The sequence below is a fragment of the Scyliorhinus canicula genome, chromosome 6, assembly GCF_902713615.1.
Source record: "Scyliorhinus canicula chromosome 6, sScyCan1.1, whole genome shotgun sequence".
In the NCBI taxonomy this organism is placed as follows: domain Eukaryota; kingdom Metazoa; phylum Chordata; class Chondrichthyes; order Carcharhiniformes; family Scyliorhinidae; genus Scyliorhinus; species Scyliorhinus canicula.
The window spans coordinates 126761764-126775370 of NC_052151.1; the positions used below are offsets into that span (position 1 = coordinate 126761764).

Consider the following 13607-nt stretch of genomic DNA (forward strand, 5'->3'; position numbering starts at 1 on the left):
AGATTGGATATTTTGGGGTTATTTTCCTTGGAACAAAGAAGGCTGAGGGGCGTCGTAATTGAGATGTACAAAACTATGAGCGGAAGAGATAGGGTGGACAGGATAAAATTGTTTCCTTTTGGGGGAGAATTCTACAACCAGGAGACATAGATTCAAGATAAGTGGCAGACGGTGTAAAGCGAACATGAGGAAGAATCTTTTTCTGCAGAGGGTAGTGGGTGTCTGGGATTCGCAACCCGAGTTGGTGGTAGAGGCAGAGACCCGGAACTCTTTTTCAAAAGTACCTCAAGTGCTGCAAGATACAGGGCTATGGGCCGGGTGCAGAAGGTGGGATGGACAATATGGGCAAATGGCCTCTTTTTGTACTGTAACCTTTCACTGATTCTACATTCAGGATTGTGATCAATAGATTCTTGGACACGGGAATTATGTTATATAGATGTAGGGCAGAAAAGTAATGTGGAAGTTGAACCACAATCTTATCGAATGACAGAGCAGACTCAACGGGATCCAATGCCATTCTCCTGCTCCTATTTCTGATGCTTTTAATACTGTTGATGAGTTTTAAATAAATATGGATAAAATTAAACACATTATTTTTTAATTATTCAGGTGCAACTTGAAATGGAGGAACTAGTGAAGGAACACGGAGTGAATTCTTTCCAAGCATACATGACCTATAAAGACCAATACATGCTGCGGGACAATGAGCTTTACCAAGTTTTTCGAGCTTGTAAAAGCCTTGGTGCCATACCTTGTGTCCATGCTGAAAATGGGGAGCTAGTAGCCGAGGTAATTGTTCACATTTAAACAACTGCCTTGTCAACAATGAAAAATGTTTGAAGTTACACATTGGTAGTGTTCAAAGACATCTTTCAGTTGTACTTTACACAAGGGCACAACATAATTTAAGATTGCATTGAAAGCTTTAATTAACCCAATGTTATGTGTATTCTATTGTAGCATTAAAGCTAATGAAAATTAAAAATTAAATGAAAATCGCTTATTGTCACGAGTAGGCTTCAAATGAAGTTACTGTGAAAAGCCCCTAGTTGCCACATTCCGGCGCCTGTTCGGGGAGGCTGTTACGGGAATGAATAGGAATTAAATATTCTTCCCCTCTAATTTAGTTCTGAAGTCGGGACTGTGCAACATTATTTCTTCTTTCTTGTGTTACAGGGTGCAAAAGAAGCCCTTGAACTAGGAATCACTGGGCCTGAGGGTTTAGACATCAGCAGACCTGAGGAGGTTTGTCCTCTCAAAATGGTTTAGGCACAATATGTGTCTGTTTAAAAAGAACTGAAATTATATTTGTATTAACCTTGTGTGCATTTATAAACTAGGGTTACTTTAAAGTGAATATAAACCCTTTCCAGAAGGTAGCAAGCTTAAAAGTAAAAATGTACTGTGATTTGAAAGCAAATAATTCATGAGGATGTAATACTGTTGATGAGTTTGAATGAGTTTTCCATTAATCAATTAGGGATTTCTGTCATGTGCCCATTTTATAACCATTGGAAAAAATGTAGAGAAAAAGAAAGCATACCTTTGATTGCTTTGGGGTCTCGGTGCAGGAAAGATTATGGTTAGAATTCGCCGTCGGTTCACGCCATGGAGATTCTCTGGTTGGCTGAGCGCCACATTCTCCATTCTCGCTGGCAGTGGTGGTGGGGAGAACTCAGATCCGAGAATCCTGTCCCATAAATTGAAGCCAGCTGTTGTTCTCATTTTATTCACCCCGAGCAGCAAGTATGAAGAGTTCATGGATTTTGTCACTAAAATTGAGACCATCCAATTAACTAACTGTATTGCTTCTTGTCTTTCCCTAGCTGACCAGGCCAAACCTCTGCTAAGATTTCCCTTCTATCTTACCTCATGACCTCTGAGTTGATCTTGTCCATGAAATCCACCTCCTGTTTCTTTGACCCTATTTCCACTAAACTGCTAGCCACCCAAATTTCCTTCCAGGCCCCCAAACTAGCTGATGCTGTTAATGCTGTCTCCTCGGGTACTGCCTCATACCCATCAAGTCGGCAGTCTTCGCTGTTCTCAAAAAAACCCTCAAACCCTCTATCCCATCTCCATCCTTCCTTTGCTCTCCAAAATCCTTGAACTTGTCACCCCTCGGATCTTTCCCTGAATTTGATGTTGAATCCTTCCAATGAGGTTTGCATCCTGCTACAATACCAAATCAGTTCTTATAAACGTCACAGATAACATTCTATGTTCCTATGACAAACAAAGAACAAAAGAACAAAGAAAATTACAGCACAGGAACAGGCCCTTTGGCCCTCCCAGCCTGCGCCGATCCAGATCCTTTATCTAAACCTGTCTCCTATTTTCCAAGGTCTACTTCCCTCTGTTGCCGCCCGTTCATATACCTGTCTAGATACCTCTTAAATGATGCTATCGTGCCGGCCTCTACCACCTCCGCTGGTAAAGCGTTCCAGGCACCCACCACCCTCTGCGTAAAAAACTTTCCACGCACATCTCCCTTAAACTTTCCCCCTCTCACCTTGAAATCGTGACCCCTTGTAACTGACACCCTCACTCTTGGAAAAAGCTTGTTGCTGTCCACCCTGTCCATGCCTCTCATAATTTTGTATACCTCAATCAGGTCCCCCCTCAACCTCAGTCTTTCCAACGAAAGCAATCCTAATCTACTCAACCTTTCTTCATAGTTAACACCCTCCATACCAGGCAACATCCTGGTGAACCTCCTCTGCACCCTCTCTAAAGCATCCACATCCTTCTGGTAATGTGGCGACCAGAACTGCACGCAGTATTCCAACTGTGGCCTAACCAAAGTCCTATACAACTGTAACATGACCTGCCTACTCTTGTACTCAATACCCTGTCCGATGAAGGCAAGCATGCTGTATGCCTTCTTGACCACTCTATCGACCTGCATTGTCACCTTCAGGGTACAATGGACCTGAACTCCCAGATCTCTCTGTACATCAATTTGCCCCAGGACCCTTCCATTGACCATATAGTCCGCTCTTGAATTTGATCTTCCAAAATGCATCACCTCACATTTTCCTGGATTGAACTCCATCTGCCATTTCTCTGCCCAACTCTCCAATCTATCTATATTTTGTTGTATTCTCTGACAGTCCTCCTCGCTATCTGCAACTCCACCAATCTTAGTATCATCTGCAAACTTGCTAATCAGACCACCTATACCTTCCTCCAGGTCATTTATGTAGATCACAAACAACAGTGGTCCGAGCACGGATCCGTGTGGAATACCACTAGTCACCCTTCTCCATTTTGAGACACTCCCTTCCACCACTACTTTCTGTCTCCTGTTACATTTTGAAGGAATGCTAATGAAAACTGCACAATAAGTTGAATAAACTTGTGTACGAGGCTAGTTTGCCTATCAAAATGGTTCTGTTTCAGTAAGTTCGCAATACAAATTTTACATTCAAATATTAATCCTTTTTTGTCTCCATGTTTTGGTAATTTAAATGAAGGAACGTGATTTTAATAGACATTCTGTTAAATCACACTGCTAAATTTCCCAGCATAGTCTAGAAACTGCACAGGAAACACACGTTCACTAGAATTATGTTACAGCAGCCAATGTGCGACTCTGTGAAAGTTTTATTTTAATATTCAATCATTGTATCTTGTTTATTCTGAGACCTTGTGCTATAATTAAAAAACACTTCATTGGAGGAGCTGGTATAATTAAATTTTCACTAAATACTTTTGTTTCTGTATGAAAAATATTTAAACTATTTCTTGCTTTCTTTGTACAGCTTGAGGCAGAAGCAACACAACGTGCCATCACAATTGCTAATAGAGTGAGTTTTTCTGTTCAACATTTTTGTTTTAAGTGTATATTCTTCAGTGTTTCAGCTGTGCCATATCTAACTTTTCCTGTTAATTTCCAATTTCAGACCCATTGTCCATTATATTTGGTTAATGTCTCGAGCAAATCTGCAGGTGACATCATTGCTTCTGCAAGAATGCAAGGTAAAGTTTGTCAAAGCTAGAGAGAACTGGAAATGGGCTCAGATTTATACTGTAGTGGCGGGGTGGAGGAGTAGGGCTGGGTAGGGGGCCAGTGATAGGTGGAGATAGACAAAGATGTCAAGGACAGAAGATAAAAGAAATGTAAATGGAGGTGGTTTGGGCTAAGAAGGGTGCAGATAGTGGCACATCAAGAGATTAAAATGTGTTAATGGCAGAACAAAGGAAAGCAGTGTGTAACGGGCAACAAGGAACAATTGCACAAGTGGAATGCGGGGAGGGGAACAATGGGGAGGGAAAAAAATCAATGGAAGAAATGAAAATAAATCGATAGAAATAAAAATGGGGTAAAGGTGGTGGAGACAGTTCCACAATCTGAAGTTGTTGAACTCAATGTTAAGTCCGGAAGGCTGTAGTTTGCCGAATGTGAAGATGAGGCGCTATTCCTCCAATTTGCTCTGGGCTTCACTAGAGCATTACAGCACGAATGTGAAGATGAGGCGCTATTCCTCCAATTTACTCTGGGCTTCACTAGAGCATTACAGCACGCCAAGGATGGACATGTGGACGTGAGACCAGGATGGTGAGTTGAAATGGCAAGCGCCAGAAAGATCTGGGTCCTGCTTGCGGATGGATCAGAGGTGTTCTGCAAAGCGATCACCCAGTCTGTGTTTAGTCTCTCCAGATAGAGTAGACTGCACTGGAGCAGCGAATGCAATAGACCAGATTGAAGAAGGTGCACATGAAGCGCTGCCTCACTTGAAAAGAGTGTTTAGAGTCTGAGATGGTGAGCAAGGTGGTAAAGGGGCAGGTGTTACACCTTTTGTGATTGCATGGGAAGAGGGTGACGTCTTGGGGATGATGGAGGAGTGGACCAAGAATCCCAGAGTGAACAGTCACTGCAAAATACTGACAGGAGGAGTGAGGGGAAGATATGTTTGGTAATGGAAGCACGCTGGAGTTGGCGGAACTGGCAGAGGATGATTCTTTCAAAGGAGAGGCTGGTGGGGTGAAAAGTGAGGACAAGGGGGGCTCTATCTCAGTTCTAGGAGGGAGGTGGTGAGGGCAGAGCTGCGGGAGATGGGTTGGACAAATTTCAGAGTCCTGTCGACCACAGTAGGTGGGAAGCCTCGATTAAGGAAGATTGTCAACATTACTGTTTTGTAAAGTGGCATCAACAGAACAGATGCTATGGAGGCAAAGGAACTGAGAGAATGGGATGGAGTCCTTACGGGATGTGGGGTGTGAAGAGCTGTAGTCAAGATAACTGGGAGTCGGTATGTTTGCGATGGATATTAGTGTACACTCTATCCCCAGAATTGAAATAGAAAGGTCAAGGAAGGGAAGTGCCAGTTTGGAAGGGACTGGACAAGAGTAGAGAATATGGAGTCAAGATAGGAAGAAATGAGTTCGCTGGGGCAGAAACAGGCTGGCACATTGGTTGATGTGTTGGTGGGGGGAGCATTTTGGTGATAGCAACCACAATATGGTACAATTTAAGTTTGTTATGGACAAAGAAATAGACCAGTTTCAAAAAAAAGTTTTGATTGAAGGAGAGTGGATTTTAGTAAAAGTGGCAGATGGAATTTAACCCTGAAAAATGTGAGGTGATGCACTCTGGAAGGAGTAATGTGACAAGGAAGTATTCAGTGAACGGTCTGACACTGGGAAGTTCCAAGGAACAAAGGAACCTTGGCGTGTTTGTTCATAGTTCTCTGAAGTAGAACGGCAGGTTAATAGGGTAGTGAAAAGGCATATGGGACACTTGCCTTTATCACTCAAGGCGTAGATTGCAAAAGCAGGGAGGCCATGTTGGAGTTGTATATAAATTTGGTGTGGTTACAGCTGGAGTGCTATGTGCAATTCTGGTCGACACACTAGAGGAAATATGTGATTGCACTAAAGGGGGTGCAGAGGCGATTCAGCAGGATGTTACTTGGGATCAAACATTTAAGTTATGAAGAGAGGTTGGATAGGCTTGAGTTATTTTCACTGGAGCAGAGAAGACTGAGGCGCGAACTGAGCGTGGTGTACAAGATTGAGGGCTGTTCCTCTTAGTTGAAGGGTCAGTTATGAAGTGGACATAAGTTCAAGGTAAGGGACAGGAGATTTAAAGGGGATTTGAAGAAAAACCTTTTTACCCAGAGGGTTCTATGGAGCACACTGCCTGGGAGGGTGGTAGAGACGGGTTGCCTCACACCCATTAAAAAGTACCGAGGTGAGCACTTGGCACGTCATAACATTCAAGGCTGTAGGCCAAGTGCTGGCAAATGGGATTAGGTAGACAAGTCAAGTGTTTTTCATGCTTTGGTGCAGACTTGATGGGTCAAGGCCTCTTCTGCACTATTATGATGTAATTCTGTGAAGTGGTTCCGGTGTACCACCTTCCACTGTATCAACCCCAGTCTCACGCATGACTAAATGGCATGCGCATACCCCCTCCTCTAATGCCACCCCAACTCCTCCTGCCACTTGGCCTTGATCCCCACCAGGGACACAGTATCCTATATTATCTCCATAACTTCGAGGTACTTCCCTCTTCTATCAGTGAGGATGGCGGTGCTACCGGAAACAACGGGAAAACCTTCCTCGCAAAGTCCCTCACCTGCAGATATCTAAAGATTTCCGCCTGTGAAAACCCGAACCTCTCTGACAGTTTCTCCAGGCTCACAAGCCGCCCCTCCAGAAACAAGTCCCCCATGCCATGCTCCCAGTTCCAGAACTGGCATCCAGTCTTACCGGTTCAACATATGATTATCACAAATCGGCGACCACTTCAACATCCTACCTAATTTGAGATTCTGCAGAAATTGACGTCAGGTTTTCAACGTCGCAACCGCCACTGGATTACCTCAATACTTCCATGGAGAGACAGCAGCGAAGCCGTCGCCAGCACCCGCAGTCTCATGCTCTTAAGTGAGCCCAACTCCATCCTCACCCACACTGCCTCCTGATCCCCACATAAACCCAACACCTTTTTTGCATTTGTTACCCAATAGTAGCAGATCCAGCTTGGTCACGCCAAAACCCCGGACTGCAGATCCCTTTGCAGGAATGTTCAATGAATCCTAGCAACCGTACCTGCCCAAATAAAGGATGAAATCAGCCTCTCCGCCCCCACAAACAATGCCATTTGCACAAAAACAGGCAAGCATTGGAATAGGAACAGAAAACATGGCAAAATGTTCATCTTTGCTGACTGCACTTGGCCTGCCTAGGACAGAGGGAGGATCTCCCACCTCTGTAAGTCCACCTTAACCTTACCCACCAGACTTGTAAAGTTTAACTTATGAAGCCAAGCCCAATTCCCGGCTACCTGCACCCCCAAATACCTAAAATGAGTGCCATCAAATGAAACGGCAACCCCCCAAATTAGCTCTCCTCCTGTGGGGTAACCAAAAGCCATTGATGGAGTAGAACCTTTTCCTGTTGATGAATACCAGGGGCTGTTACTGGAGCAGTTGATGCCACAAGTGTAATCAGTGGGACCCTGTACACTAGGGATAACTGCAAACACTTGAGGTCTTGCTCTTGTCTAGCTTCATTGAATGTGAACACAATGATGAGCCTTACGGTAGAGGGCATCTGTCACCTCCTTGATACATATTTGTTCTGGGCACTGTGAAATGCTGCATAGGTCCCCTGTGGATCCCTGGAATGATCCACCAGCAAACTGAGTGTGGTGGTGACCTTCAGGGGCACTGGCAGGGGGCGTCCTCCTAGTCCATGTGGTGTTAGATTCTCCTGCAGAAGGTGGCAGATGTGACGCACCTCTCTTGACAAGTGCAGACGGCAGTATCTTTCACTTATCAAATAGCAGAATTGTTTTTGGTCCATGTTTGGTCGTGAGTTGTCTCCTTGGGATGGGTCTAATATCATCATCATCCTCTGGTTGTTGCTGGGGCTCTCCTGGACCATGGATTTTAGGCTTTTAGATTTTAGGACCATGGATTTTAGACCTCTTCTCAAAACTGGACTAGGTGGCGCCTCAGTAGGGGCATTGCCATCATAAAGGCAGCATTGACCATAGGCCCCATTATTAAATCTCCCTTCTCCCAGGGAAATGATTGACTCAAGATATTAATGAACATTGGGCAAATGAAGTAAACCTCCCACTCTCACACAGAAAGAGGAAGTCATGCCCCAGAACTGAGTCTGTGCTAATAACTATTTGCAACAGCCTGGCAGCTGAGGCACATGCACACATCTAGGTGGTCACGATGTCAACCCTGACATTTTACATCTCTATCTCATTGGGCTCGAGAGAGCTTTGAACACATAGGTGATTTAACGGAAATGAAAAGAGTCCCGTGTCTAAAACGTTGAGCCTGGTGTATCCCGACGCCGGCTGCGCTATGAACAACCCCGTTATTAAACGGGACTCTGCTTCATTTCAGGGCCTCAGTTACACGCTGTGGCCGCGCGTAGTCCCATTTCCTGCACTAGCGGGCAAGGGCAAAATGTCACCTGGACACCCTGGCACCCTGGTAGTTCCTCTACCAGTCTGGTAAGTGCCAGGGTGGCTGGTACTACCAGGTTGCCCTAGTGGCACTGCCAGGGTGGTAGGCTGGCAGTGCCGTGCTGCCTGAGTGGCATTGGGGGATGCAAGGGTACCACCTTGCCCAGAGCCCGACCGCCCAGGGGCCCCGATCATCTGGGAGATCCCACAAGGCGTAACAAGCCAGGTAAATATCGCGAGAGGCCTCTCATGAGATTTATTGGCCGCATCGCGTCCCGAGCCAGGCTTCATGGTTAGATCGCACCCATTATGAATTGTGCAACCACACCAAAGGAACTCCTGCAACCTTACTTAATACCACTTCAGCAATGCATGGATGCACTTTGGCCTGTGATCCTGGCCAATTGGATAAAGCAAATACAGGCTTTTGTTGATGATCTGGCACAGATGCAGCAACGGTGCTTCCCAAAGGCTTGCCTTCATTGTTATTCTCACATACCTCCCTGTTGAATCTCAAATGTAGTGACTGAATTGTGAAGTCAGGGATTCCTGCAGTTTTTCTATAAAGCACCAAAAAAGTCAGTGGCTCCAATTGAGGAGATGCTACTCAAGGAAATGATCCTCTTTTCTATCAGCTCTGACTGAATGTTTTCAGTGCAAGCACATTGAGGCTGCCACTAAAATAGACCTCTGACTACAACCCTGGGCTCCTCCCACACTGACTCTGATCCCTCCCATCCAGATTCTTTTCCACTTTCAGTTTGTTACTGTGCCATTACTTTGTGTTGGCAGATGGTAGTATTAAGATTTTATTATGAGACCAGCTTTGGCCCTCCACCTGTGTGTGTCAGTGGCCCTTAACACCACAGTGTGCCGGTAGAGCTCCCACCCTTTAATCTCCAGCATCCTCCTGTAATCCTGGATCCCACAGTATCTGTGATCAATATTCCAACCCTCCCACCTGAACCCCTATCCCAATACCATTGTTCACCAGTCGGGGAAGTGCTGATCCGCGAAAAGGTGGGGCTTTGGCAAGTTGTGGTCCAGAGATGGCGAGCATGGCCAAAGGGGGTCACTATTTTGCAGGCCGAGTCCACAGTGCTAAGTTGCACGGCGCGGCCGCTGCAGGCCAGCGCCGTGCGCATGCGCAGCCAGAGATGCAGCAATTCTCCGGCAGTATCTGCAGCTCTACGCTGCTTGCCTGCTAGCCCCCCACCAAACGGAGGATCGGTGGCCGTTTTGCACCGTTCGGGCACAAAATGCCAGCATTCCCATGCCGGCGTTAGCACTTAATCTCAAAATCGGAGAATCAAACCCAGGAACCTTTAAATCTTCCCTCCTCTAGAATTTTGTAATGTTCGCAATGGTTACATTCAATTACATACCAACCTTTAGTGCGATTTCTCAGGTTTGAATGGCTGAGCCTATCTTTTGCTATTTAAATATGCACTGCAATGCTCCTTATCCATAATTTCAGAGTACCTGACTGAATGGTTTGTATTTGATAATCAAAACTCCACCAATGTTTTTTCTGCAAAAGATTACTTTAACGACAATAATTTCCTCACAGATTCTCTCTAATATACCAAAATGTGTGTGGATTTAAAAGTTAAAACTAGTGTAAAAATTAGATTAACCCAAACTTTAAAAATGCTTCAGAGCATTGAAAGTAAGAACTGACATAAAGAGAACGAAAATACAGGAAAAATGTATATTTAACTGGTAAGCAATAATTACGTGAATGAAGTACACATTATGGTAGCCATTTTTAAATTCTTAATTCAATTTTTTTTCAGGCAAAGTCATATATGGGGAAACAACCCTAGCACACACAACTCTGAATGGATCAAGCTATTACCATCCAGATTGGTCTCATGCTGCTGCTCACGTTATTGCACCTCCTCTCCGACTGGATGCTAGCACACCTAACTACCTCATGAGCCTGCTAGCCAAGTGAGTTTCTGTAACAAGCTTTTTCTTTAAACTGCTTGCCCAAAGTTGGAATACTATTTTTGGTGAAGCTCTTAAGATTGCCGGTGCATATCATGATTTATTCTACCTGACTGATTTTGGTATTATTAATTCACAAATTGGGAAATGTATTTTTAAAAGTTCTGGTTATTCCATAAATATAACCTGGATTAGAATTTAGAGGTTACATTTAAAATTTAAGAAATGTTTTGTAAGAAATTTAATGCCAATGGCCAAAAATGAAGAAGTCCAATACCTGTTTTTTTTATTCGCAAAGCTTCCAGTTACATACAAGCATCATTTTATCGTCCTGTTTTTTGCCACAGTTTTCTAAATCACCCTATCCAAATGAGTATATAACAAGAAATGTTATTTACAACATGGCATTCAAGCTCCTTGGATAATGAGCCAGTTTGCACCTGCATACAGCAAAAATTGTGTAACATTCACATTTGGGCTGTTAAGTGCCAAGTTACTTTCATGCCTTGCAAGTACCCACGATGTTGTGCTGAACTTTTGTCCTAGATTAAGAACAAATTAATCTACACCCCATCATTCTACCGTAATCCATGTACCTATCCAATAGCCGCTTGAAGGTCCCTAATGTTTCCGACTCAACTACTTCCACAGGCAGTGCATTCCATGCCCCATTACCCTCTGGGTAAAGAGAGAGTCTAACTATAGCCCGTTCATTCAGTGGTGCTATCATTGTCAAATCCTCACCGTCTACATCCTGGGGTCACCATTAACCAGAAACCTAACTGGGCCAGCCACATTACTACTGTTCTGCGATTAGCGGCATGCCTCTTTACTCCCCAAAGTCTTTCCACCATCCACCGAGGACAAATCTTAGTGCAGTGCCATCAATACTCAAAAATGCTCAATACCATCTGGGACAAAGCAGCCTGCTTGATTAGCACCCTTTAGACATCTACTATCTTAGATTTTCACTCCCTCTGCCACTAGCACTGTCTCTTCAATATGCACCGTTTACAAGATGCACTATAGCTTGCTGAGCTTTTTCATCATCACTTGCCAATCCAATTATCTTTATAACTTAGAAAGGCAAGGGCAGCCGGTGCAAGGGAACAACACCACCTTCAAATTTCCGCTCCAAGTCATGAACCATCTTAACTTGATCATTGCTCTTCATTATTGGTGGATCAAAGTTCTGGAACTCCACGCCTAAAAGTACCATCAGAATGTCTTCACCTCACAGACTGCAATAGTCCAAGAAGGCGGTTCACACCACCTTCGAGGGGATTTATGGATGGACAATAAATATTAGCCTTGCCAGTGATATCCATGTCATGTAAATGAATTTTTAAAAAACTTTATTAGAAGATTATGTAATTTAGAAATTATTAAACTGGATTCAAAGAATGTTTGAAAATGCCTAAAAAGTGCTTCAGACTTGCCTTTGTGTCTGGACACTAATTGGCTTCTGCTAGGGATTTTCAGGTGCTTTGCCAAATTCTAAGAGAGACAAATGCATCAGGTACAGTAATACATTTTTGACCCTGCTCCTGTGAACTTCTAAGAGCTCAGCGGGTTCATTTTAGCAAATTAACTCGAGCACAGCAAGCAGAAAATCTGAAATAACTGAGGTGCAAGTAGTCGTAACATAACTTCTTGCCATTGTGTGCAGTAAGTCACTATGATTATTTTGAGATAATGCCATTTTGGGGGATGATAGCATTGATGTTTTAATTAGGTGATACTGTTAAGACTTGTTGTAATGTCTAACATCAGCACCAAACAAGAGGGAGTCAACTTCTAGACAAACCTAGACTATGCCAAATGATCATTTGTTCAGGATATAGTTTTTGGAGTGGGAAAATCTCTGAGGATTTCTTTATATGAACAGCTTCAATGAAAACCATAAATCTACTGTGTAAAGTTGAGCAGAAAAGTATATATTGAACAAAAAAAGGTGTGAATAATATTTTCTGTCATAAATTAACCTTAAATTAAAATGGCCAAAACATGAATCCAATATTAAATCTTGGCACGGTGCCTCGTCAAATATTATTTCTGTTTTTATTTTTCCTAGTGATACCATTAATGTTGTTTCTTCGGATCATCGCCCATTTAGTACCAAGCAAAAAGCTATAGGAAAGGAGGATTTTACCAAAATTCCTCACGGTGTTACTGGAGTGCAGGACAGAATGACTGTTATCTGGGAGAAAGGAGTGGTATGTTTGACATTACTAAGATATTTTTAATGTTGACTACTATTACGTCTGCATTAGGGAGTTCAACAAGGTTTGGTAATAGTACTATCAACAATACCATTTTGATTCATAAACCATAAATTGTGAAATGTTATCAAACCTTTTCTTTACTTTTTCTTATGAATTTGTATACCTCAGAATGTGACAGTGGAACAGAATTATGTCTCATTTCCCCCACTCCGCGTTTTCTTGTACCAGTCCAACAATAACAGAAATTCAATGTGATCTGACAGTCCCCCTAAATTTTTACGTATGGCACATTATCTTCTTTGGCAATCACCGCTAACAAGTGTGATTATCCAGCTAAGGAACTCCGTGTTACTGGTCATGGGTTCGGAGTCCTTGCATGGCTGATGAGCCCAATCCGAGAGTCTCATCGTCGACCCCACAGGAGATGGGATCAGATCTTGGACTTTAGATCGCTGGAAATGCCTTTCTCAGGCTCTTTTTCCATTCCTTCTCTTGCTATCTAATGTCCTCAAACAATTTTGTCCCTTCAATCAGGAGGGTCCTCGATGTAGGTCTCTTCTGAGCAAGGGTCTCCCAGGCATTGATATCTATGTTGCATTTATTTTTTTTAAATAGAATTTCTACAGTGCAGAAGGAGGCCATTCGGCCCATCGAGTCTGCATCGACCCTCTGAAAGATCACCCTATCCAAGCCCACTCACCCGCCCTATTCCCATAACCCCATCTAACCCAAGGGGCAATTTAGCGTGGCCAATCCACCTAACCTGAACATCTTTGGACTGTTGGAGGAAACTGGAGCACCCAGAGGAAACCTACCCAGATACGGGGGTGGGGTGGTGACAAGGGGGAGTACAAACTCCACACAGACAATTACTCAAGGCTGGAATTGAACCCGGGACCCTGGTGCTGTGAGGCAGCAGTGCTAACCACCGTGCCACCCCCAACTCCTTCTTGAGGTAAGCCTTCAAGGTGTCTTTGAAGCGCTTCCTTTGT

The 13607-nt window shown here is 43.8% G+C and overlaps 1 protein-coding gene across 1 annotated transcript in view; it reads left to right on the plus strand.

Moving 5' to 3' along the window:
* Positions 1 to 13607, plus strand: part of dpysl5b (dihydropyrimidinase like 5b) — a 125476-nt gene that overhangs the window by 51277 nt on the left and 60592 nt on the right. The window contains exons 3-8 of the mRNA XM_038800106.1: positions 613 to 792; positions 1180 to 1248; positions 3768 to 3812; positions 3909 to 3984; positions 10237 to 10393; positions 12465 to 12606. Coding sequence (XP_038656034.1) covers positions 613 to 792; positions 1180 to 1248; positions 3768 to 3812; positions 3909 to 3984; positions 10237 to 10393; positions 12465 to 12606 — 669 coding nt within the window. The remainder of the gene's footprint in view (positions 1 to 612; positions 793 to 1179; positions 1249 to 3767; positions 3813 to 3908; positions 3985 to 10236; positions 10394 to 12464; positions 12607 to 13607) is intronic.